The sequence below is a fragment of the Chelonoidis abingdonii genome, unplaced genomic scaffold (assembly GCF_003597395.2).
Source record: "Chelonoidis abingdonii isolate Lonesome George unplaced genomic scaffold, CheloAbing_2.0 scaffold0027, whole genome shotgun sequence".
NCBI lineage: Eukaryota > Metazoa > Chordata > Testudines > Testudinidae > Chelonoidis > Chelonoidis abingdonii.
This window is the reverse complement of record NW_027424288.1, coordinates 326,350-353,173: the sequence shown is the minus strand read 5'-3', so window position 1 is coordinate 353,173 and position 26,824 is coordinate 326,350. Positions and strand designations below refer to the sequence as shown.

The following is a 26,824-nucleotide window of genomic DNA, read 5'->3' as shown; positions in this document are numbered from 1 at the left end:
GATGCAGCCAGTGCAAAATGTACTACAGTCATACAGTTTCTTAAATGCAAAGCTGTATTTCACTGATCTGAGGTTTGAAGAACAATATGGAACTAGCTATTTTATGGGATGTCTAGATTTCGTTCCTGTAGTAACAGAACTGGTGATAGGAAAGCAGGAAGAGGTTTCTTTTTGTTGTGTGTCTGTGTGAACAGCTTTAAATTGGTTAAAACCCCTAACTTTCAGTACTCAATGTTTCAAAAATGTTAGACTGCCAACCTGTGTCGTAGAGATGTCTTTTGTTTAAAAAAAAAAAACAACCCTATGATAAAGCTACTTTAAGGGAAATTACTGCTTGTCCAACCCTGAAGATCTGTGAGATCTTTGCTCACCAATTCTCATAAAACTTGTATCTGTCATGCTTTTTGGTGACTTTAGTATTACAATCTATTATGAATAAAGTGCTTTTCATTGACTGAGTTTAAAATGAAATTAGTAACTGGAAACGATGACCAGTGTTTTTTTTTTTTAAACCTGTGACAGTTATAAACTACTGTATTCTGTCATTTACTTTCTAGAATCTAAAGTATATCTAAGTATAATCTAAAGTTCTCCTGCAGAATGCTAGGTGTGCAAACCCTTCCGTGGCTGGATCATTCTTGTGTTTTTATTTTAAGTACAAAATAAATATGTAAAATGAATTTACAATATGTAATTAGTAATTTGATATGTCGGGTGGTGCCTCTTTTTTATGTGTTCGCTCCCCCTGGTGTTAGAACCTGGCTACGCCACTGGAGGTGAGGGGGGAGTAGTCCACTGGGAGCCTATGGGCAGCTGGGCTCCCAGCAGGGAGCTGTCAGCGGAGTACCTGTTGCAATGTATGAGGGTGGTTTATAGAACACAGTGAGGTCTGTCCAGGTTGGAATTCTGCTCTTCAGTTAAATGGTGGTTTTTCTCTGAGTGAGCTGCTGAGTTTTCCCTTCGCCTGGTTCTCTGAGGAATGCTTTATGAAGGCGTGAGTCTTGATTTGTGATATGCATCTGGTGAAGGTTGGGATCTTTCTGATCTCAGTTTTAGATAGTTGGTAATTGACTGATAATGCTTTGCCTTTGACTCCTTTGAGTTTATACCCAATTGGAACTGTCAAGGTGGTGCCCTGAAGTAGTTGCATTTCTTGGGCCAGTCTCATTACAGATTTTGTAAATCAGTACATTGAAGTAGATCTGTTGGAGAATAGGAAATGAGTGCAGGTTGCAGAGCTTTCCTATTTGGTATTTAGCATTAAATACACCATTACCTTCTTAATGTAGAAGCTAGGATGTTAGTGTGGTGAAGAGGATGCTTTAGCAAACTGTTTAATGTAAAGTAACTGAAATAAATGTCAGTGCTTAGCTAATTATCTTAGGTGTCAATTGAAATTTGTTCAGACATTCCTACCTTCTTTTTGATATCTCCATATCAGACAGTTCAACGTACATTTTGGAAATACTATATTAAAACATAGGTAAAATTTTTATTTCACGTTTTTCCTACTTTAGGTAGTTGGTGTGTAGTGATTGCGCAAAAGGGTTATCTTCAAGTTACAAATTGGGAGTTATATATAATATTTCAACAGGATCCTTTTTAATTACATAGTGGCATAAGGGGAATATGAATAGAGCAAATTAAGAAGCAGAGTAGAAATAGAATTAGTCTTCAGGAACTTTTTTGTAGTGATAAAACTTTCTGTGGTTTAACCCAGTGGTGCTATTCATTGGCATGATCTTAAAATGATTTATGAAAATTTTACAGTGTAAAGAGTATTGCTAGAGCAATATTCTTCCATATGTTAGGAATGCTTGGGGTTCAGGTATATTGGGATGAGATCTCTACTCAAATAAAAAACAACCTTTACTAGGTACAGTTGTATGGACCTGTTGGCATGGCTATTAAGAATTATTAGCTAAGCAAATAAAAGCTCATCTATATCTAAACTGATATGCCAAATTTTTGCCATCTGTAGTTACACATGCAATTTCTGGAAGAAAAAGGAATCTCCTGATAGAATGTGTGTATCTAATATAGCCTGAGATGTAATGAAAGAGAATCAGCTAGATTGGGAATTGGATTCCTATTATTGGTGCTTCATTTTTAATTAACTTTTATTTAAACTGTACATTATACAATTTAATTATAAAATTAATATAAGCATTAAACAGCCTAATAATATAAAACAAAGGAGAAATAAGAGTACAAGGAAAGTGTAGGTGCAAGTTGTATGAGAACTTAAATGCAGATGCACTGGGACCAGGGATTTAGATTTCAAGTCATTAGATGAATTGCCTGCAGTGATCCTAAAGAAAGGCAATCCAAGAGATGGCAGTGAACAAGTTTGGGAAGATCCTTCATAAAACTATATTGTCCATGCTAAAGGCAAGGTCTTCTGTTAAATATTATGGAATTGGTTCAGGAGATAAAGAAATCAGAATGAGAGCTAGTTCCTGCTTCTTGTTCCTAAAAAGAGAGTTCTATTTCTCACATGCCAAGGACCTGAGAAATTTTTGAAACCAAGCTCTGAAGATGAGCAGAGGGTCAGTATGAAATTATCAGAAGCTGTAGAGGCCATTGTATTTGGAGTTGATGGTTTCCACTGGAAACACTTGTATCATTTATTTATTTATTTATTTAGTTATTATTTGTTTGATGGAAACTCACTTATCTGGCAGAAATTTTCCAGGCGTGGGTTTTATCCAAGAATATTTATTCATTTATTTGTTAAGCTTAGTTTAGTTTAGAGTTTAAGAAAACAGAGTTCATCTCTTGGAAAGCAGAAGGGAATGGGTGGAAAAGCCTTTCCAATTTTGTATTTATTAAAAAAACACTCCATTTTTAATGAGGTCTACAGCCTAGACACAGGCTAATAATCATCAAGAGTGTCTTGAGCATTCTGGTGAATTTGGTTTTGATTTCAGAGATGTGACCTTCTGAAACTGTTTTGTTCATAAGCATTGCATAAAATGTACAGCTAAGAAAGAGTACAGTGTGCATAGCTAACTGCATAGTGAGGAGTGAACTGAAGGTGCACGTGCTCTTTGTAAAGAGCTTGAGGGAGGGCTTCTGCAGGCCTCTGAAGGTCTGTATAGGAGAGTGATCTCAGCAGGCTTCATTAGGGGCAGGAAAAGAGCTAGGAGTGGTTTGGGGGCCCCAGAGCATGGGGTTCTTGGGGAGAGTGGTTCTAGAGACAGGGAAGTTGCTGAAATTGAAAATGGATTCTTATCTTATAGTAAAGTTTTACCTGCAAACTGAAAACATAAATGCTGTTCTCACAAAGTTGATAATGGTACAAGGCTCCCAATGATACATGCGGAAAACTTTATGCACTGGGTGGAATATTCCATGCAGATTTGTTTATAATTTCAATGGCTTCTGGCTCCCCCAGGGGTTGCCATAGCTAATGGGTGTGTAAGAGGAAATGCCTGTTCCTAAAGTTAGCATACTCAACATGCTACAGATTAATTATAACAATATCAATTAAATGAGGATATTGATACAATAGGCATCGCAGAAACTTGGTGGAATGAGCATAATCAATAGGACACAGTAATACCAGGGTACAGAATATATCAGAAAGACAGAACAGATTGTGCTGGTGGGGGGAGTGGCACTATATGTTAAGGAAAGCATAGAATCAGATTAAGTAAAAATCTTAAATGAATCAAACTGTACCATAGAATCTCTATGGTTAGTAATTCCATGCTCTAATAATAAGACTATAGCAGTAGGTATATATTACTGACCACCTGACCTGCGGCTGGCAGGGGAGTGTCTGTTGCAGAGGAGTGAGGAGGGATGCAGGAGGTGAGTGGCAGGTGTGAGGGTGAGGAGGCGAGTGGTGGGTGTATGGGCAGTGGGTGGAGCCACCCTTTGGGGAGGCCAGCCCCTGACTCCACCTTTTCCACCTGTAACCCCCGCAGCCAGAGCCCTGAGATCCCCTGCCCCAGCCCCTGATCCACTGTGAGTTTCTTCACTTTTGTGGGGGCGACAACTGCTATCAATTATGGGTCCTTCCATTCAGCATTGGCATGGTCCCCAGGGTCTTCACCAAAGTCTTTGCGGGGTCATAATGGCCCACCTCCGCCAAGGCGAGCACCTTGTATTCTCCAACCTGGACGACTGGCTGTTGATGGCTCCGTCCCTTGCCGAGATGGCGTCAGCAGTCGCTATCCACCAGTGTCGTCTTGCCTTGCTGGGCATCTTTGTCAACCTGGAGAAGTCTGTGCTCCTCCCGACACAGATGATCCACTTCATCAGAGTACACCTAGTCTCAATCGTAACGCAAGCCTTCCTCCCCGCACATAGCTTCGCTACCCTCTCAGCCCTCATGAAAACCCTGTGCCGCAACCCATGCAAACTGCTAATTTTACTGCTCTGGAGGACTCCAAGGGTGATACCCTCCTTCTTCCTGCTGGTCAAAACGCTGACACCTTCCCCTCCACGCTATCTCTATGCCAGTTGTCTTAGACTACGTCCTGGAGATCAAGAACTTGGGCCCTGCGCTCACCTTGATCCTTGTCCACCTTGCTACACGCTCCCTAGCCCACCTATTCAGGAAGTTCCTCTTTCTTGTAGCCATCACCTCTGCCTGGCTGGTCAGGGAACTGGGGGCTATGATGGCCTGACCCCCTGTATACAGTTTTCCATAGAGACAAGGTCTCCCTGCGCCTTCACCCCAACTTCCTCCGAAAGGTGTCTCGGAGTTTCATCTGAACCAGTCCATCCGTCTTCCTGTCTTCCATCCTAAACCCCACGCCATTCCCATGGACAGGACATTAGTAGCAGTCTGTTAAATAAATATGGAATTTTTGGCCTTTACTTGGGAGTCATGCTTCCTCCAAAACTACTAGATTGACTGGAAAATAAATCTATTGTAGGTGCCCATGTTTCATACATTTATTTTTAAGTCTACTGTCAGTGTTTAAACCAGTGGTTCTCAAACTGCCAGGGCTGGCATTAGACTTGCTGGAGCCCAGTCGCCATTGCCTGGGTCCAAAGCTCTTAGGCTTTAGCCCCCACTTGAGGTGGCAGGGCTCGGGCAGGCTCAGGCTTCGGTCCTGCCTCTTGGGGTCGTGTAGTGATTTTCGTTGTCAGAAGGTGCAATGAAGTCTGAGAATCCCTGGTTTAAACTATTGCCTCCTTTCTCTTTAATCTGAGTTTTTCTCTGTCCCAAATTGAAGAAAAAGATGAAAAAAAAATTTTGGTTTAAAGCATTTAATAATATGCAGGTTTTGTGGTGTGTGTAGCTGTATTATGGTGTTAATGTAGCATAGGTTCTTTGTCACGTTATCTAGCAAATATCCTTAATTTTTTTTGTTTAATCTTGACCTAATAGGATTTTTTTTCTTGTTTGCATCTTTAAACACACTTTTCTTTAAAATCCTTCTTTTCTGAGAAAAAGATCTTGTGACTTCCAGAGACTAGCTAGTTGTGGACAGAAAACTCAAGCACTGAACGTTTCATGCAGTTCTAAACTTTGTAGTACAGGCCAGAACTGTGACATCTAAAAGTATTTTGGGTTGGAGCAAACAGGATGCTTATTAGATTACACATTCAAATTGAGAAACCAAACATTTTAGAATAAATACGCTTTTAATTTTCTGGAGGAGAGATTTGGAATGATGATGATGGTGGAAACCAAAGGATGCTAAATGGGCAGGTGGTAGAGGAGTCATTTGGGTGGAAGAGTGCCATAGTGTTCATCAAGCAATACCTGATCAGCCGTGTCAGTCCCAGAATCTTAGAGAGAGAAGGTGGGTGAGGTAATATTTTTTTTATTGGCCCAACTTGTGTTGGTGAGAGAGACTAGCTTTCGAGCTCTGTGGAAGCTCAAAAGCTTATCTCTCTCACCAACACAAGTTGGGCCAATAAAAAAATATGATCTCATCCATCTTGTCTCAGAAATTGTTTAATGGTTTAGGCTTGTTTATGTACCTATGTTGTCAAGGTAGCAAGGGAGTTTTCAAAGAAATTAAGTGTATAATAGAGAATATATTACATAGTGATCACCTCCTCGCTTTCTCTTCTTTCCTCACCTTCTGGTATATTGCTGTGTTGCTGAGGGGAAATGAATGAGCAAAAGGAAAGGATCTGCTGCTTGCTTTAGCATGGATTCTCTTCCATGCTAAACGAAGTTCCCTCTGTATCCAAATCCTCCCTTTAAGGAGGCCAATGAAATACACTGCTAGCTCGATATAACACCACCCGATATAACATGAATTTTCGTATAACATGGTAAAGCAGTGCTCGAAGGGGGCTGGGGGTCAGGGCTGCGCACTCTGGTGGATCAAAGCAAGTTTGGTATAACACGGTTTCCCCTATAACGTGGTAAGATTTTTTGGCTCCCAAGGACAGCATTATATCAAGGTAGAGGTGTGCATGTGAATAACTCCCTCTTGAGAAATTCATATTCAATAGTATCAAAATAGTAAGTGCCTTTTTTAGAGTAATTATTGCAGAATCTGGTAACAGAGCAACTTCTAGTCATCATAGAATCATAGAATATCAGGGTTGGAAGGGACCTAAGGCGGTCATCTAGTCCAACCCCCTGCTCAAAGCAGGACCAATTCCAAACTAAATTATCCCAGCCAGGGCTTTGTCAAGCCTGACCTTAAAAACCTCTTAAGGAAGGAGATTCCACCGCCTCCCTAGGTAACCCATTCCAGTGCTTCACCACCCTCCTAGTGAAAAGTTTTTCTTAATATCCAACCTAAACCTCCCCCACTACAACCTGAGACCATTGCTTCTTGTTCTGTCATCTGGTACCACTGATTACAGTCTAGATCCATCCTCTTTGGAACCCCCTTTCAGGTAGTTGAAAGCAGCTATTAAATCCCCCCTCATTCTTCTCTTCTGCAGACTTGAACAATCCCAGTTCCCTCAGCCTCTCCTCATAAGTCATATGCTCCAGCCCCCTAATCATTTTTGTTGCCCTCCGCTGGACTCTTTCCAATTTTTCCATACCCTTCTTGTAGTGTGGGGCCCAAAACTGGACACAGTACTCCAGATGAGGCCTCACCAATGCCGAATAGAGGGGAATGATCACATGGTGGTAGTGAAGTTTTGGTTTTTTTCCCCACAGAGGGAAGAAGGAAAGCTTCACTACAGCAATGTAGCCTTCTTTGAAAGAGAAATTAATAATGTCTTCTTGAAAGATGTGACTTTGTACCTTTTGCAATGGCAAAAGGTGACCTACAGTTTTGAAAGCTTAAGTCTTGTATTCACAAAACAGGTACAGTACATGCAGTGACAGTATCTTGTTTTGTTCTCCATGCTCCTAAATGTGCCTCAACTGCAGCCTGAACAGACAATAACTCATAGTTTTTGGTCTCTGCTGAGACTGTCAATACCACCATTGTGGTGATATATATTTTTATACAGGCTCTGCCCAGCAGGGCTCCAGACTCACTTCACATGACAGTTTGTAGTTTTCAGATTTCATAATTTATGCAAGATTACACTACCTGGTGGCACTACAAACTACCATGGCAACAGTGAGCATACTCAAAATGTACATGTTGAAGAACCACATGTGCAGAAGCTACTAGTCTGTGTGTTAATATAAACTGCTTTCAGGAGTTAAATGCTAAATACACAGAGTTCAGGTATTTTTTGCAAACGAATACAAAATGATATTTTAAGACTGGAATATAATATGTTAGCCTTGCAAGATGATGATCCAGAAAGTACAGAAGTGAAAATATGGAAACAAGTATTTAGTAGGAAGATGTGAATGCATAGTATATGTTAATACATTGGTGCCTTTCTACTAGTATTTATTGTTTTCACTATAACACGTCCTTCATTTTGGCAGTGCTGGACTTTGCTTGTTAGGCTTTTAATATGCAATTGTTATATAAAGGATCCTGTAGTGGGTTGAAGTGTTTTGAAATTTGAGGCATTGTAATATACTTTCTGATACCCACAAACACACGTGCGCGCGCGCACACACACACAGTAGAGCTCCCCCTCTGGCTAGGCACTCCCTGCCTGTTGGGCTTCCTGGGCTTTGTCTCAGGAGTGTGAACAGAATCCAAGCACTGTCCCTGGCTTGGCATCTCTGAGCATACTCTGGGTACAGCTCCTCTGTATAGCACCTCCTCCTGAGAGCTAGGACACCACTTTCCATCTGCCTATCCCCTGGAACTAGAGCTAACCCATCAGGCTTCCCCACAGTTTAAACACATCCTTTCCCCACATCTTCAGCCATGTGGGTACTCTTGAGTTTACAATTTCACTTTTCAGAGACATAACAGTGAATGCTAACAGACACACTTTGCACAGGATTCTAAAACACGACTTAATCTTTACCTAGCAATGTGGGAAATACGCATATTGAGACAAAATAATACACACCTATACAGAATTTCCCTGTCTCTATTTCCTCACGGCTCTAGAGAATTCTTGGGTTTGGTGTGTCTGGAATCCTTCTCCAGTTGCTCAGGATTTCTCTTCAGAATCAAGGAACCTTTCTAGGTCAGCCAGTTTCTTCTGACCGTGGCCACTCCTGCACTTCAGCCATACCGTCTCCCTTCCCATGAAAGCATGTCTGTCACTTCTGTCCTACCCAAAGCTTCCTGTTTCTGAGTTAGAGTTTCTCAGATTAGTATGTCCCACCAGCAACACTTGATTCCTTTGTTCGGCTGTTGAGAATTTTCTACTCCCCACTTCAAGTACCCTGCAGAGAAATTTGGTTGAACTGGTTTTCCTAGCCAATCCTTTCTGCCAACCCATTGTCCCATGATGAGCCCACAGAACTGGATGTGTGCTGACATAAGTTGCTGCTTGTGTGTGCCATGGATCTCAGGTTTACGTACTGAATTCAGACCAGGTTGATATAGTCTGAAAGTTACCATCTCACTCTTCATTGGCTTGTGTGAAATGAGTTTAGCAGTCTCAGTGAACTATACTACACTATACTACTTGTCAGTGCTCTCCACAGTGTTTGACCCTACCTGCACTAGGCCCAGCTCTGAGATTCTGCCATGAGACGTTCAACCCCATAGTAGTCTTGACTAGTGAATATTTCTTGACCAACCTTGATTCTGGTGAGTGGAGTGGCAAGTCCTAATGTCCAGTTGATAGCTCAACAGAGTAGTACCAAAGCGAGAATTCATTCCTGTTGCATACACGAGGTCATGGAGAAATGCAGTGAAAGCCATGAAGCAGTGTGCATTCTCACACTGGTACAATTGTGAAGATAGTGCACAAGATTTAGTAGAACAACTGGGAGGCTAGCACCTTTCAGTGGGAGCCAAAGTGCTGACCTGTCAGCTGAATCAAAAGCCACTTTGATATTGATAAATGCCATGCAAAGCATGTGGCTAAATTCTCAATGCAAGTCAGCCAGAAGCTGGAGAGTAAGGATAGAGCTGATTGTTGACTGCCTAGGAGTAAAACCTGGTTGTTGCAGTGGATGATGTCTGTTAAGTGGCTGCATCCTAAAGCATGTGAGTGAAGACCTTTCCAGGGGCTTAAAATAATTAAATTAGTTTGTTGTTGCCACACTCAGTGTGAGATCCTTTCCTATAGGTGCTGACTCTGTGGGTGCTACGGGGCTCAAGCACCCAGAGAAGAAAACACTGGGTGCTCAATACCCACCAGCCACAGCTGTTTGGCAGTGCTGCTGATCAGCTGTTTGGCAGCTGGGCCAGGCACTTGGGGAGGGCAGAGAGCAGCGAGCGACTGGTGGGCAGGGGCCTTAGGGGAGGGGTTAGAGTGTAGTGGGGAAGAGGCAGAGAGAGGGCGGAGCCTCGGGAGATGGTGAAGTGGAGACAGGAAGAGGTTGAGCATCAGGAGGGGGTGGAGTGGGGTCAGGAAGAGATGGAGTGGGAGTGGGGCCTCAGGGTGGAGCACCCCCAGGGAAAAATAAGTCACTGCCTATGTCCTTTACTCTTGTATGGGGGTGCTATGATACCGTCTCTTCATTCAGCTGGTATTCTTCCTGATGCTCACATTTATCAAAACAGTTGATGCAGGCCAGCCATACATATGATGGTCAATGATTGTCATGGTGTCTACATGCTTTCTAAAAAGCTTTGTTTTTGTAGCAGTAGTGCAGCCACCTGGTGACTGACTGAGCAGTTAATCCCAACTGCTCCGGAGGTGGTTGCAATAGCAGAAATCTGTATACCCCTTTGTAGATGAAAAAGCTGTAGGTCAGATGTCTGAAGCCTGTAAATTGTGGGAAGGAATTTGCTTCTTTTGCAGCAGGCTGGTTGGCTTGGGTTGTTTGGCTTTTCAAATGAAAGTAGTGTGGTTGGGGGTGCAGAAGAGGGAAGTCCTTTGCAGTTCATTCAGCTAATTTTAGAAAACATATTTGCTTTCCCCTATGTGCTAAGTTATGGTATAATGGAATATTTTTCTGATACATCCCATACTGTTCCTCATTAAAATTTCAGTTCTTCCAGGAAGGTATGTTTTTAAGGATTTTGATTGTCTGCTTGTTTGTGTGGGGGTGCTAAAATTACTAAAATAGCATTTTGAATTCACTCCTACCCCCTCAAAAAAAAAACCTCTCCCTAAATCTGACTAAACTGAGTTTTCCTAGGTCATCAAAGTGTTTTTCTTCTTTGTTATGGATTTGAATTGTTGCTCACCAATTCTGTCTGTAGTTACGATCTGTTTCTGGTAATGTTATACCTGACTCCTTTAGTACACTTAATATTCATAAGAGAGTAAGGGAAATGTTTCTTTTTGTGAGCTAAAAGAACAGGAGTGCTTGTGGCACCTTAGAGACTAACAAATTTATTTGAGCATAAGCTTTTGTGGGCTACAGCCCACTTCTTTGGATGCATAGAATGGAACATATAGTGAGGAGATATATATACACATACAGAGAGCATGGAAAGATGGGAGTTGTCTTACCAACTCTGAGAGGCCAATTAAATAAGAGAGAAACTTTTGAAGTGATAATCAAGCCCAGTATAGGCAGTTTGATAAGAAGTGTGAGAGTACTTACAAGGGGAGATAGATTCAATGTTTGTAATGGCTCAGCCATTCCCAGTCCCTATTCAAGCCTAAGTTGGTTGTATCTAGTTTGCATATTAATTCTGGCTCAGCAGTTTCTCGCTGGAGTCCATTTTTGAAGCTTTTCTGTTGCAAAATTGCCACCTGCAGATCTGTCATTGAATGACCATACAGGTTTAAGTTTTCTCCTACTGTTTTTTGAGTGTTCTGATTCCTGATGTCAGATTTGTGTCCATTAATTCTTTTGCATAGAGACTGCCTGGTTTGGCCAGTGTACATGGCAGAGGGGCATTGCTGGCACATGATGGCATGAGCTGTGTTTGAGTGGGGAAAATGGTCATCCTTTCAGAATTACACGTGATGCAATAACAGTCCTCCTTTATATAGGTAAACTTCTTGGTGTATTAAAATTAGTCATATTTTACATCGCAATGCGTTATAATTTAGTGGTAGTGCATTTAATTTTGGAATATGCTGGATCCAAGATGGATATGTTTTAAGATATCTACTTTCCCTGCACAAAAACATGCTGACATATGAGCCATTAACTCTGAATGTATCAGTGGAATTGAAAATGACCATTCTTAAAGAGATGACGCTTAGCAATCCTTCTTCATTAGGGCTGCTATTGGTAAGTCCAAGCAGCTGTGAAAGATGTTAATTTTTTTCTGTAGTTAATATTATTTTTTTAAATATTTCTTGGTTCTTTGTCTCTACCAGGAAATGATGCTAACATATGTCCATATTACTTAGAAACAACATCAAGTAAAACATCTTAATACTAATATTAGGATAACTAATATTGCAAGCAAGGTTGGCTGTTACGTGCCTGAGTGCTCTGCAAGGACGAGGCCCACACACACAGTGAGTTATTTGGCTTTAATGAAGGTAAAGTGACACATCCGCAACGGGGACCCTGGGCGTTGCTGTCACTTAGGCGGGGAACCCAGCACCGAAGCTCAGCTCGGCCTGGGTCGGAGTCCAAAGGCGGACCGGGAGCATACAGCTATATATACACAATACAAAAGCAACTCATACATATGCAAAAAGGGACTTCCCACAGGCTATGTCCGCCCTTTGGCCTAAGGCCATACAAACTGGTTTCAACCAGTTAAAAGCAAGTTATAACTGGCATGCTGTGTCCTACAATGACCGGCCACTTAGCAAGCAGGGGCTCTTCACAAGGCCGCCGAGAAAGCGGAGATACCCTAGCTAGGCCGTGACACAGTCTTCCGTAGTCCCCTACACTGGCTTTAGGCCTATTCCACCAATTCCCCCGATTCGGGCCCCGCGCCCAGTGAGAATCCCTTCCCTGGCTAGAGGCACCTTTTTAATTTTTACTCACCTGGCGGCGCTCAGCGTCCTTCGCTCACTCCTGGTCTTCAGCGGCGGGTCTTTCGCTTGCTCTGGGTCTTCGGCGGCACTTCAGTGGTGGGTCCTTCAGTGCCGCCAAAGACCTGGAGCGAGTGAAGGACCCGCCGCCAAAGTGCTACCGAAGACTCGGAGCACCATCCGGTGAGTAGAAGCCCCACGTGTTTTTTTTTTTGTTTGTTTTGTTTTTTTACTTTTTTTTTTTCCTAAAGTCATCCCTGCCAGGGCCCTGCCGAAACTGTTCAAATGGGACCCCGCACTTCCTAAAGCCGGCCCTGATTGCAAGTGTAATTTTTTGGTAACCCATTGTGCTATTACAAAGTTTAACGTTTTCCTACTTTTAGATACTAAGTCACTAAGTCTAAGGGGAATCCCCAGCTCTTCCAGTTTACCAGTTAGCTGGATTTCCTTTGTGTCAAGGACTGTTTCATTTGATAGCTGGCCAGGAAGCAGTAGTACTTGTATTTCTGAGCTGCAGATGATTAATTTCATGTTGTTCTTGGAATTGCAATAGTAACTATTCCTAGTTTCCACGCATGAGACCCAGGAAAAAAGGTTTTTTCTGTAAAGCAGTTATTTAAATAAACATTTCAGGATTGTATTCAACAATAGAAACATAACCACCATTTCATACAATTTCCCCAAGATTTTTATATATTGTTTTGCTCTCTTGATTCAACAGAACTTCTTAAGGTTTATTCTCCTTTTTATTTGTCACCCAATTACCCATAAATCTTTAAAGTTTTTAGCAAATAACATGTATGATAGGTAGTTTCCACAGCTATAAAATGAGGATAATGAAACTAACCTCCATTTGTAAGTGCATTGAGATCTGTAGATGAAAAATTCTATACAAAAACTAAAGAAAGATGACTTTAGAAGAGTTTAATTGTGTGTCCTTCTAGACTTCCATAGTTAAATTGGATTAAAAATAATTCTGGGAAATATATGTTTTGGTCATATAAAACAAGAAAAACAATATTCAGAATCTCATAAAATCTATTTTTCTTTAGTAATATTCAGAACAGCTCATGAGAGAGATTTTTGTTTAATTCTCTTGAAACCTTTTTTTTGCTTGGTATCCTCAACCATACCAGAGTAACCTCCTGTTTCCCCCTAAGCCCTTCATCACCTAATAGTTTTAAAAAATATTCTATGTCAGTATATCAGGACCTGAAGAAGAACTCTGTGTAAGATTGAAAGCTTGTCTCATTCACCAACAGAAGTTGGTCCAATGAAAGAGATTACCTAACCTACTTTTTCTCAGTATATCAGGAACACAGTCTGAACAACATTGAAAACTAGAAGTAGCTGGCAGAACTGTCCAGTTCTGATCAACTTTGTTTTGCTAAAAATAGCTCAGGTTTTAAAAGTTGAAAAAATCCTCTCCTTGAAATGTTATATGAATGTTTATATGCAGCTTAGAATTGGTGGTGTCTCTAGTTCTTTAGCTAGAAGGATCTGAAAAATGTGAATGAGACATGAATACATTTGTTGCCTCTGTAAAATTAGTAATTCTATCCCTCATTCTATAAGCACTTAGATAAATGTTTAAATGTATGCATGAGTATTCTCTTTGACTTGACTGATGCTCCATTGAAGTCAAGATTCTGTAGAACTACTCATGAATGTAAAGCACTTCACTTGCATAAGTGTTTGGAAGATTGGGACCAACTTAACAAAAAAAAAAAGTCTGAAGTTACTGTATTAATTTTCATGGATTAATTTAGTCCTTAAATTGTGAGATAGCAGGACTAAAATCCTGCTAAATGCAAATTTTGTTGCAACCTTAAATATAGGTTGTCAGCTATTTGTATTTCTACACACACAAACTATTTTGAAAAACATTGTTAACTTTTGAACGCTTGAGTTTGCACCTTAAGAAATTTCAGAATTAAAGTAGCCTGTTCACCTTAATTTGGTTCCCTGCTGTTAGTGCATTATGATTCAGTTTTCAATTACGATCACAGTTTGACACACTGTGCCTTAAGGGAACCCTGTACATCCTCCATGTTCATCCTTATAAAATGATTGTGTGGTATCCACTGCAAAGTTTGTCATGTTGGGTGTCTTTGGAAGCCTCATGATGCACTGAGCATTGTTGTTATAGTAATGTTATAAGTTATAATTTCATGTATATACTTATGAGACTGAAAATGTGGCCTCATGGCTTAAAACAACCCCAGGCAAAAACTCTCCAAGAGCAGAAGGGCAGTTCACACCTCATCAGGGCATGTATGGGACAAACACAGCCTGGCCTCACAGGAACAAAGGATACTGACCTAGCCAACAACAAAGGATTTGTTGGACTCTCAAGTGAGTCACTCCCCTTCCTTTGGTCAGTTTGGGACTACAATATCACTGGAGTCAGGTGAGGATTGATACCATTGTTATCACCTCCCCTACTGTGGCACTGCTCTGTGCCTGTCTGAGGCTTGCAGTTTTGGGGTGGGAGAATGGTGATCCCTGCCCCCCAAACTACACCCATGTTAAAAATTGGAAGATGTAGCTCCCTGGCCCCTCCTGTTCTGGAGCTGGTGGTTCTGGCACCCTTTCCTCCAGTCCTGCCCCTTTCTGGTTTGGGGCCCAGAGCTTGGGGGTTAAAGGGGACTTTCGGCTGGTTGTGTGTGGTGGGTGGATGACAGCGCCCCTGACCGTAGGGTCCTGGATGATCACCCACCCAGAAGACCAGCTCTGCACCTCCCCACACCATGATGCCCACTGCCAGAGCTGTCTTCCGAGCTCTGAAGGGAGCACCTCTGTCCGCAGCAGCGCAGAAGGATGGCAATACTGTGACCCCTCTACAATAGCCTTGTGACCCCTCCCGCAACCCTCTTTGAGACTGGGACCTCTGTGGTTGTAACACCCTGAAATTTCTGATGTAAATATCTGAAACCGTGAAATTGACTATTTTTAAAATCCTATGTCTGTGAAATTGACCAAAATGGACAAGGAATTTGGTAGGACCCTAGTTATAACCAACTGAAAATTGGGTCTTATAAGGGGAAGTGTCAAGCAACCTTAACAATAGGGGATGCTACCAACTCCACCTACAATTACAGTATTAGAACCCAGAGGACTCATCAGGATCCAAGGCCCCGCTACACTAGGTGCTCTACCAGTATGTAAGATGCTAGGGTAATTAGACTTGGCAAAAGTGGCTGTGTAGTCAGCTTCAATTCCTTATTCTTATCTTCTACAGAATCTTGTTTCCAGACTTAACAGTATTTCTGTGTTCTCTAGTCTGGTTTCAGAGTCATGTTTTGTCCAAATAACTTCTCACTAACTGCTTCCTCTCTGTTAATTTTAAGTTTGTATAGAAAGTGCTAGTTGCAAATCTTTCTCGGAGAAGGAGAAACATTTAATTTGAAGAGACGGAGTCTGAAAAGACGCAGTATATTTCCAGTACAGCCTCCGTTCTCAAACTTAAATAAAATAAAGTAAAATCCTTAAGATAAATGTGTGCAGTATATTTAACATTTAGTTTTTGCTCATTCTTTGCTTTTAATTTACTGTTTTGAATGTATGTTTTGTGCTGCGAATCTGGCCATTAGTCTTAAATTTCTGCATGTCACTTGGTTGCAGAACTGACTGCCTGCAGACAGCATAGCTTTGAAGAAAGCTATGACAGATTGAATTCTCTGGTAGTAACCGTTTATCTTGTTCTGATCATAGAAAGGAATACTTTTTTAAAAAGTGTCTGACGTGAAGGAGGTTAAATGGGTAAAAATGGGGATGGGGAGCCTTGTAATGGTGAAAGTGTGTATGTGTTCATTATAGTTTTATATTTATAATGAAAAGCTTACGCTGTTACTGAGACAGTACAGAAGCTGATTTTATGGTACACTTGTGAAAAATTGCTAATAGGTAACTGAAATGTATATAAAAAATAATAATTTGGACCCTTCAGGTTAGGCAATCCTTTACATATGGAATGTCCTCCCTGAACTATCTCCTCTTTCAGATACCTTTTGAGAGCCACCTCTTTTGCGCTGCCTGTAACGTATTAGGCAAAACACACTTGCCATGTCTTAAATTTGACTAGATTGAAAGCTATTTTGGGGAGCAAGGACTCTGTGGCTTTTACTGCATCTTGCACAATGGAACCTGGATCCTGAGTGACCTTCAGTATTAACAATAAATTGATATAGTTTTCATATTTATCAAAACTTTGAAATGGTATTTGACAGTATTGTGACTTATGCCTCAAAATGTTTGTATTCTATTCTAGTTGTACTGAAAACAAGTTAACTACCATTTGAGACTTTAGTTAGCTGATAGTGAGGCAACTGAGCTCCTCCCGGATTTGTGTATATTGAAGTTTCTGCCAATATCTTTCCTGTACTATCCACATAAAAGCATACAAATTATACAGTGCTGAAAAATGGTTTAAAATGTGACATAGTGGGGTTGCTATGCTAGAACAAAATGCAAATTATTGGATACTTTAAAAGTCACATAGGAGTCTTAATTGAAAACGTGTCTCATCTTAATTGACTCCATTTGGCCCACGTTCAGAGGAATCCACATCAGAGACACTTTCTATTAGAAGGATGTTCAAACTGGATTATTCTTTCTTTTTTTTAAAAAGACAAACAAACAAACAAAAAAAATAATCAGAACTCCCAAAGGGATTAAGAGAAAACAGGATCAATTAAGTACATTAAAGTGGGACTAATGTGGTATCATGTAGGCTACTGTAAATTTAATCCAGAGTACAAAGTATTATTAGCATGTTTCAGCCAAGTTCTCAAAAGCTTTGTAAAGTAAGGCACAGCGATTACGTGACAGCATGATGCTATAGAAGTAACAAGTCAGAGCAGAGGACTGGAAGTTAAAGCTTCTATTCCCATTTCTGCCATTAGGAAGCACTATCTGCAGATCACAAGGGGAAAACTATGGTAGCCTTCTCTCCTCCAAATTCCACCCTCAAATATATAATTTTAGATTTGTTTATCATCTTTGATACTCTTTGGTGTGACTGAAAATGGTGGGATAGTGACTGATCATACTTTGATATCAGAGGCTTCCTGGAAACAAATTGTGAGCGTGCATGTATGCCTATTCATAATAAGTAAGTGAATGAGTATTTTAAACATTAATAGAAGTTTGCGTTTAACTGTAAGATTTCAGTGTCTTCAGTTCTTACTGATGATTTACTTAAGGATATAAAATTTAATTTTGCTATGACTGTAACTGTGGGCCATATGAGCTAGTACAGAAGATAAGTGGCAGAAAGGGAATGCAGTTCCCTACGTGGAGTTGATAAGAAGAATGAAAATAGCTTTTGTGGTTGAGGCAAATAAGACCCTTTTGTAGAATGCTAAACTCCCCATCAACAAATACTGCAGAACACACACACTGCACAGTTTTTCACACAGTGCACAACCTGCGGAACTTCTTGCCAGAGGATGTTGTGAAAACCAAGGCTATGACAGAGCTTAAAAAAAAAAATCCCTATATAATTCATGGAGGATAGGTCCATCAATGGCTAGTAGCCAGGATGGGTAGGGATGGTGTCTCTAGCCTCTGTTTGCCAGAAGCTGGGAATGAGCAACTGGATGGATCACTTGATGATTATCTGTTCTGTTCTTTCCCTCTGGGGCACCTGGTATTGGTCACTGTCGAAAGACAGGATACTGGGCTAGATGTAACTTGGGTCTGACCCAGTATGGCCATTCTTATGTTCCTAAGGTATGTTGCTTTTGTAGGTAAAAGGGCAGGTTAGCATCAAAGGATAAAATTAACTTTGTCTTTTACAGACATGTATTGGAGAGGCAGCTTTAAAATGTGTTGGTGGTAAATTTTGAAATGACCAGATGGTTAATGGGATTGATCTCTGTCACAGGATTGAATCAAATTAGAACTATTAATAATTCTATTTATTTAGGAACACCGAAATTGCTGGACAGTATGAGACCAGAGGTCATTCAAATCTTGTAGCCAATACCAGATGCTTCAGAGCAGTGGTCCCCAACCTTTTTGTGCCCAGTAACACATTCATGTTTTCGGAAGAGTGTGGCGGGCACCAACAATTTTTCAAGGCTTATTTTGTATTTGTACATTAAATAATGCGAAAAACATCATATTTAATATTACATAATAAATGAATCCATAAGATAAAAAAGGTAATTTTGCACGTAAAAGGTATTAATTAAATTATTCGGCTATTACTCTTTCACCGTATCATGTGAATTTGCTCTTTTTTTCCTATCTGTAAGAAAAATTAAGGCGTTTTTACAAAATAAATATCATAAACAGTCGGTCTGTTCTGCAGAGGTGGAGCGTGTTTTTTTTTGGCAGCAGTTCTGGGCAGTGCAGAGAGAAGCCTGAGAGAAACCACGAGGACAGAGAACACTGGTGCCCGCAGCACTCTGTCCCCAGCAGGCGTGGGGCCCTGGCTTCTCTCTCCTGCTGGGCACTAGGTGGGCACCGCGCCTGCCAGAGTCAGAGAACACAGGCGCCCGCAACCTGCAGCCCCGGAGTTCTCTGTCCCTGGCAGGCGCGGGGCTGCGGCTTCTCTCTCCTGGTGGGCAGTAAGCGGGCACACACAAATGCTCTGGTGGGCACCATGGCAGGGACCACTGCTTTAGAGGAAGACGCAGAATATTCTGAAATGAGCTGTAATAGAATAAACTGTCTGTAGGAGAGGTTTCTTCCTTACCACTTTAATTGCAGGTTTGCCTGTCTTGTAAGATCAGGGTTTATATCCCTTCAGAACTTTTTTTGTTGATTTATGTATTTGTTTATTTTGGTAAGATTGTTTGAAATGGAACTTCAAATCTAATTTCAGCTGCTTGTTTGCATCTCGAAATCCACAAACCTGTTGATAGGTGGCAAGATTCTGTTTACTGTATTGCAGAAAGAGAGGATTGTGATTCAGAATAGGTTAGAAGAGATTTCTTGATATGAAACGTTAACTTGATGGCTCCAGTTTAGCTAACACCAGAGCTTCGACTCAGGGCCTCCATAGTTGAAAACAAGGGTCTCTATGGCTTGAACAAAAGAACAAGTCTCTTCAGATTACAGTTGTAACATGGACCCTTATCCTCAGTGGATCAGGTACAGAGGAAGATGTGCCACATACACTAATCAGCGGGATACGCTAAAGTTGTGCTTTAGCTTCCAGCAACAGGAGCAGGTGACTCATACACTTCAGTGAAGGCAATATTACATTTAAAAATTGAAGCTTACTCTTTTTCATCTTATTTTTAATAGTCAGTTCTTCCACAGTCAAGTAGTATTACAGAAGAATGGCCATACTGGGTCAAATCCCAACAGTCCGTCTAGCCCAGTATCCTGTTTTCTGAAAGGGGCTGATGCCAGATGCTTTAGAGGGAATGACCAGAACAGGGCAGTTATTGAGTGATCCATCCCCTGTCATCTGGTTCCAGCTTCTGGCCATCAGAGGTTTAGGAACACCCAGAGCATGGAGTTGTGTCCTTGACCATCTTGGCTAATAACCATTGATGGACCTATCTTCTCTGAACTTAGGTAATACTTTTTTGAGTCCAGTAGTACTTTTTGGCCTGCGCAATGTCCCTGGCAATGAGTTCCACAGGTTAAGTGTGCATTATGTGAAGAAGTATTTCCTTATGTTTGTTTTAAACCTGGTGCCTATTAATTTCATTGGGTGACCCTTGGTTGTGTTATGTAAAAGGGTAAATTACACTTCCTTATTCACTTTCTCTACACCATTCATGATTTTATAGACCTCTGTCGTATCTCGCCTTAGTCATTAAGATGAACGGTCCTAGTCTTTTTAATCTCTCCTCATATGGAAACTGTTCAAACACCTAATCATATTTGTTGCCCTTCTCCATTTCTAATCTATCTTTTTTAAGATCGGTCAACCAGAAGTGCGTTCAGTTTTCCTGGTGCAGGCATACCGTGGATTTATAGAGTGGCATTATGATATTTTCTATCTCTTTCCTAAGGGTTTCTAACATTCTGTTAACTTTTTTGATTGCCGCTGTGGATTGAGCAGATGTTTTCAGAGACCTTCAAGATCTTCCTTGAGTGGGAACAGCTAATTTAGACCATCATTTTGTATGTATAGTTGGCATTATGTTTTCCAGTTTGCATTGCTTTGCATTTATCAACATTGAATTTCATCTGCCATTTTGTTGACCAGTCGTCCAGTTTTGTGAAATCTCTTTAACTCTTTGCAGTCCTTTTTGACATTAGCTATCTTGAGTAAGTGTGTATCATCTGCAAACTGTCACCTGTTTACTACTTTTTCCAGATCATTTATTAATATGTTGAACAGCACTGTTCCCAGTACTGATCCTTGAGGCACCCTACTGTTTACCTCTCTACACTGTGAAAACTAACCATTTATTGGTACCTTTTTTCCACCCCATTTTTTAACCAATTACTGATCCATGAGAGGGCCTTCTTTCTGATACCATGACTGCTTGTTTTGCTTAAGAGCCTTTGATGAGGCTCTTTGTCAAAGGTTTTCCTCAAGTCCAAGTAGACAGTATCTACTGGATCACCCTTGTCCACATGCTTGTTGACTTTAAGAGATGGTTGTTGATTCTGATATGTTGGTAAGGCATGATTTCCCTTTAAAAAAGCTATGTTGTCTCCTCCCCAGCATATTGTGTTTATCTGTGTCTGATAATTCTGTTCTTTACTATAGTTTCAACCAGTTTGCCTGGTGCTGAAGTCAGGCTAACCAGCCTGTAATTTTCTCTAGAGCCTTTAAAAAAAAATCAGCATTACATTAGCTATCGTCCAACCATCTGGTACAGAAGCTGATTTAAGTGTTAAGTTACATACCAATCATTCCTAAGCAACGTTCTTGGGATTTGAATGTTAGGATTGGGTTCTTCATATGAAATATATAGGGAAGTTATAGACCTGATTAAGTATCCACATGCTTGCTATCAAAATACTCATTATTTAACCTAAAAGAAAGTTATATTTACATTAACATTGTTTTTTATTTTTTTTTCTCTTGTGTTGCAGAAATTCTAATAAGGAGCATTTGACCATCTGATCTCTTAAAGTTGAACCTTTCGATACCAGGATTAGGAACAAGTGTCTTCAGAATCAATATGTAGCAAATGAGTATCACTCAACTGAAGTTGGTCCCTCAAGCCAACATATTTGTGTTTTAAGGATCCTTGTACTTTCAGCAGTGAATTAATTGTTTTTTTCTTAACCGAAAAAAGTGGATTTCATGTGGTGCTTGCTAAACACTGAATCACCATGAGTAGTAATCTAGGAAAAGAAAAAGACTGTAAGGAGAGAGATCCAAAAGTCCCATTGGCAAAGGAACGGGAGAAGGAGTCTAAGGCCTCTGGAGGATTTGGGAAAGAAAGCAAAGAAAAGGAGCCTAAGACCAAAGGGAAAGATGCCAAAGATGGAAAGAAGGACTCCAGTAGTGCACAGCCTGGAGTAGCTTTTTCAGTAGACAACACAATAAAACGACCTAATCCAGCCCCAGCTGCTCGCAAAAAATCCAGCAATGCTGAGGTGATCAAAGAGCTAAATAAATGCCGAGAAGAGAATTCAATGCGCTTGGACTTGTCCAAGAGGTCTATACACATGCTTCCATCATCTATCAAAGAGTTGACACAGTTAACGGAACTTTATTTATACAGTAACAAATTGCAGTCTCTACCTGCAGAGGTGGGCTGTCTTGTGAATCTGATGACACTGGCTTTAAGTGAGAACTCGCTTACCAGTTTGCCTGACTCTCTTGATAACTTGAAGAAATTGCGCATGCTTGATCTACGGCATAACAAACTTAGAGAAATTCCTTCAGTGGTGTACAGGCTAAATTCTCTTGCCACTCTTTATCTACGCTTTAATCGTATAACTACTGTGGAAAAGGATATCAAAAGCTTGTCAAAACTCACCATGCTTAGCATACGAGAGAACAAAATCAAGCAACTACCTGCTGAAATTGGTAAGCATTTACACTGTGATTTAAAGTTTATGGTAAATCTTTTTGTAGTTCACTTTGTGATGCAGGTAGGTACACACAGATCACTGCTTTATGAAATTTTTTATAGATACTGCCCTCCTTTTATCATCGTCGTCATCATCAAGAAGAATCTTAGATTAGTTTCTTTGACTCTCAGCCACATTACCATGATGTTAGATTGTGCTGGGTATAATCAATATATTGTGTATATATCTGTTAATTAAAAAAGATGTTGGGTCACAGTTTCATTTATAAAGACTAATAAATTATTGATGTTATAAGCACGTTACAGGTGCAAATATGAAGTTATAGATGGTTACAAGCACATCAGTAAAGTGCATTATGGGTGGTTATAAACTGTAATTATAAGAAACATATTGGACACAGTAACAATCTGTAACAATTGGTTAACCATGTATGAAACATCAGCTGCTTATAAATGGTTAACGATTTTATTTATAAATGGAATCTTTTAGTACTGTGACCAGGTATTGCATGCATCATTGCTAATGTATACATATTTTTTGAACAAATGAAAAAGTATATAGCTAGCAAATAGCTATTCTAAATCTATTATACAGACTTATCTTTCAAATTTTTATGTAAATGGGGTATCAGTTAATGTAGTTTAGTCATTTCAAGCAGTGATTAATATAGTGATAGTCAGGAATTCCTGAACCACTTTCGAACAGGCCTTGATTCAGGAAAGCATCTCTGTTTCGAAAACCATTTTAAGCAATACCATATAGTACTTACACACACGGATGAAGTATGTGCACATGTGAGTTTATCACAAGAATTTTGTGTATCTCCAGTTCTAAAAATATAAGTACTAAATGCAATTTTAAAAACATGAAACATTCACAAGAGATTTAAAATAAGTTTTTTTTTATCTTCTAATTTAGTCCAAATTTTTTAGGCTCAGATTTTTAAAGGTATTTAAGTGTTAGGACTTGCAACACTGACAGGAGTAAGTTTCATTTTCAGAACTGATTTAGGCACTTAGAACTCTTCTCTGTTAATAAACTCCTTGGCTGATTGGATTAGGACCACAGAACTGGTCCATAGGTTCTATCTGTTTCTGTACAATTCTGGAAATACAATTGTTTAAATCCCTCAATGATCTCTGTCAAGTTAGCCACACTCTTGCTCCTGCAATGTAGTATATTGAATTGCACATCTTCATAACAGTAGCACCCACTGTGAACTTCCAAACCCCAAACTGCTGGTCAGCTGACATTAATATCTGGACATTGCACAAGTATTTCAGAATTGTCAGTTGCTGATTTCAGTCTCTGGCTTTGTGCTGGTGCTTCTGAAACATCCTCTACCCCAGAGGTGGGCAAACTATGGCCAGCGGGCCACATCCGGCCCGCGGGACTGGCCTGCTCAGCCCCCGAGCTCCTGGTTCGGGAGGCTCGCCCCTGGCCCCTCCCCTGCTGTCTCCGTTCCACCACTGGCGCAATGCTCTGGGTGGTGGGGCTTTGAGCTCATGGGGCAGGCACAGCCTGATCCTGTCTCTGTGCTGTGTGGTGGCCGCGTGGCCCGTCTCCATCGCTGCCGGCCGTGTGGCCCGGCCCCAGCTGGGCGATGCGGCTGTAGCACTGCCAGCCACTGGTGCTCCAGGCAGTGCGGTAAGGGGGCACAGAGCAGGGGGGGTTGGATAGAGGGTAGAGAGTTTGAGGGGAGGCGGGGGGAACACGGGGTTGAATGGGGGCAGGGATCCCGGAGGGGCAGTCAGGAAGGAGTGGGGGTTGGATGGGGTGGCAGGGGAGTCAGGGGTAGGGGTTCCGGAGGCAGTTCGGGCAGGGAGAAGGGGTAGTTGGATGGGGTGGCGAAGGTCCGGGGGGAGGGCATCAAGGAACAAAGGGGGTTGGATAGGGCAGGAGTCCCAGTGGGGGGGCAAATAGGAGGTGGGGGCTGGCCCTTGACCTCCTCCCCTCAGGGCCGGCGCAACCCATTAGGCAACCTAGGTTGTCGCCTAGAGCACTAACATTTGGGGAGTGGCGATAGCGGCGGCCGGATCTGCAGCCGCCCTGGTCGTCGGCAGTATTTTGGGGGCAGGACCTTCTGCTACCTCTGTTGGGGGCGGTATTTTGGGGGCGGGACCTTCTGCTACCTCTGTCGGGGGCGACGTTTTGGTGGGGTGGGATCTTCCACTGCCTAGGGTACCAAAAAAACTGGCGACGCTCCTGCCTCCCCTACAATTTTGAGCTCCCAAAAAAACTTTTTAAAATCTTCCACAAGCCATTGCTTCAAGAAGCTGTGTCTGGAACCAGGGAGTAAGCATCTGGAACAGTAACATAACAACACAAATATAGATATGGGGCAAAACTGCAGTTGTAACAATGTAGCTAGTGTGATCACACTGCAGTGTTGGTACTTAAAGTGGTGCTCTCCCTCTGTTACTTAAAAATTCAGTAGTTCAGTAAAGACATAGCTGTAAAATGCAGCTGGGGAGTGTTCCGTATAAACATATGCTAATACTAACATATGAAATAATGCAGTGAGATGCTACTTTCCAGTTTACTTTTGGCATAGCTTCTTAAAAGCTCTGTGTAGATAGTTTTAACACTACATACACAGAGGAGATCTTGAATGACTGTTATATAAGCTGAAACTTGGTTTCCTGACTCTTGTATTTTTTAAATCTCAAGGCCAATGTTGTATTAAAATGTGTTTATTCCCCCCCCCCCCCCCCCCATTTATACACTTGGTCTCAAGAATCTTGAAAGTTTCTCCATGAAGCCATTTTACACACAGTATCTATCTGTGTATAATAGGCATATACTTTGAATTGCTTCAGAGTTCTTATTATTATAGCCTTTTCTGACTTTTTATGTCAATATTATTTACTATTTTTGTTGAGAATGGATTTGGTATTTTACCAAACAGGACAAATGCTGGCCTGAGCACCATGTTTTTGTCCACACATCCAGATATTGTTTGTATCTTGATTATTGTATTGTTCTAGCGCTTAGAAAACTTAGTTATAGACCTGGATCTCATTGTGCTAAGCACTGTACAAACAAAAAGACAGTTCCTGCCCCCAAAGAATTTACAATTTTAAGTTTCTTTAAAAGAACACTGTCGGGCTTAACAGCATTTAAACATTTAAGCTAAAGATATTTACTTAGTTTACTTATAACTTGAAGAATTAGAGTTAAAAAATTACTTTCAGCTTTCAGAGTTAGGCTCTCACAAATTTTTGCTCACCTGTTGTATGCAAATCAGCTGTCTGAGAATGTATATAACAGGTTACAGTCAATAAATAATTGGCTTGTGTGTATAAATTAGGCGTATGCACCTAAATTTGAGAACCTGGCACTGAAAAAAGTCTTATTTTCACTTACGTTTCTCTCAGCCTAAACAATGAGAAGACTAATCAGTTTCACTTTTGTAATCAGTTTCTAGTCAATTTCACTGAGCTAGTCTAGCACAAAGCTGTACTGTTGGCTAGTATGTAGTTGAATGGCAGAGAAATGTATTTGTTCATTTCCACTGGATAGTTTTCAGAAATGTCATTGAAGCATTTCTTATTGGTTTTAAGCTTTTACAAATGAACTTATTTTTTCAACATCTATATTTTTGGCCAAATTATACAAAAGTCCCTTTACATTCTTTTAAGTCTTTCCTTTCTCATATAGAGGTCTAGTATATGTATAATAAATGCTGTGTAATATCAGTTTGTAAATAGTCCAAGATTTATGTTCCAGAGCAGGAGGCAGAATGAACCATTATCTTTTTATTAAACAGTATCACATGGAACAAGTCGGATTCAGTTTCTTTTCGTTTTAAATATTACGTTGTTCTAAGGTTCAACACTCTCTGGTGGTAAAAGTATTAGCAAGCAGATTTGCATAACATGCTGGTTAAGTATGCTGTGCTAGTGGCTGATCCATGGAGGATAAGACCCTATTGCAGCTATCAGCTAAGGTAATTATTTATTTAGCTAAATTGGTACAATCCTGTGCTGAAGGTGCTGAGTTCCATCCCTGTGGTAATGAGTGTGTTTTTCGGAGTGTTGGCCTGGACAAGGAATAGAATCCTAATCTCCTGCATAAAAGGTGGGAATATTGCTACTATGCTGCAGTGAGAAACGGTATTAAAAAAACAAAGGTGGCTGGGTAGAATTATGTCATGAAACTGAAATTTCATTGTCTACTGTCATGGTGTACCAGGGATTGTGATAGCTTTCTCTTCAGTCAAGTAGAAGATGTCCTTGAAGTACTTAACTGTGGCCTGGTCTACACTACACGTTTAAATCAATTTAAAGAGCGTTAAATCGATTTAATGCTGTACCCGTCCACACTACAACGCCCTTTATATCGATAGAAAGGGCTCTTTAAATCGATTTCTGTACTCCTCCCCGATGAGAGGAGTAGCGCTAAATTCGATATTAACATATCGGATTACGGTTAGTGTGGACGGAAATCGATGTTATTGGCCTCCGGGCGGTATCCCACAGTGCACCACTGACCGCTCTGGACAGCAATCTGAACTCGGATGCAGTGCGCAGGTAAACAGGAAAAGCCC

The 26,824-nt window shown here is 40.9% G+C and overlaps 1 protein-coding gene across 3 annotated transcripts in view; it reads left to right on the top strand.

Annotated features, from left to right (window-relative positions):
• Positions 1-26,824, top strand: part of SHOC2 (SHOC2 leucine rich repeat scaffold protein) — a 107,769-nt gene that overhangs the window by 27,645 nt on the left and 53,300 nt on the right. For all 3 annotated transcript variants that reach the window (XM_032793533.2, XM_032793530.2, XM_032793531.2), the window contains one exon: positions 21,325-22,270. In XM_032793533.2, the coding sequence (XP_032649424.1) occupies positions 21,568-22,270 (703 nt within the window). In that variant the 5' untranslated portion in view covers positions 21,325-21,567. The remainder of the gene's footprint in view (positions 1-21,324; positions 22,271-26,824) is intronic.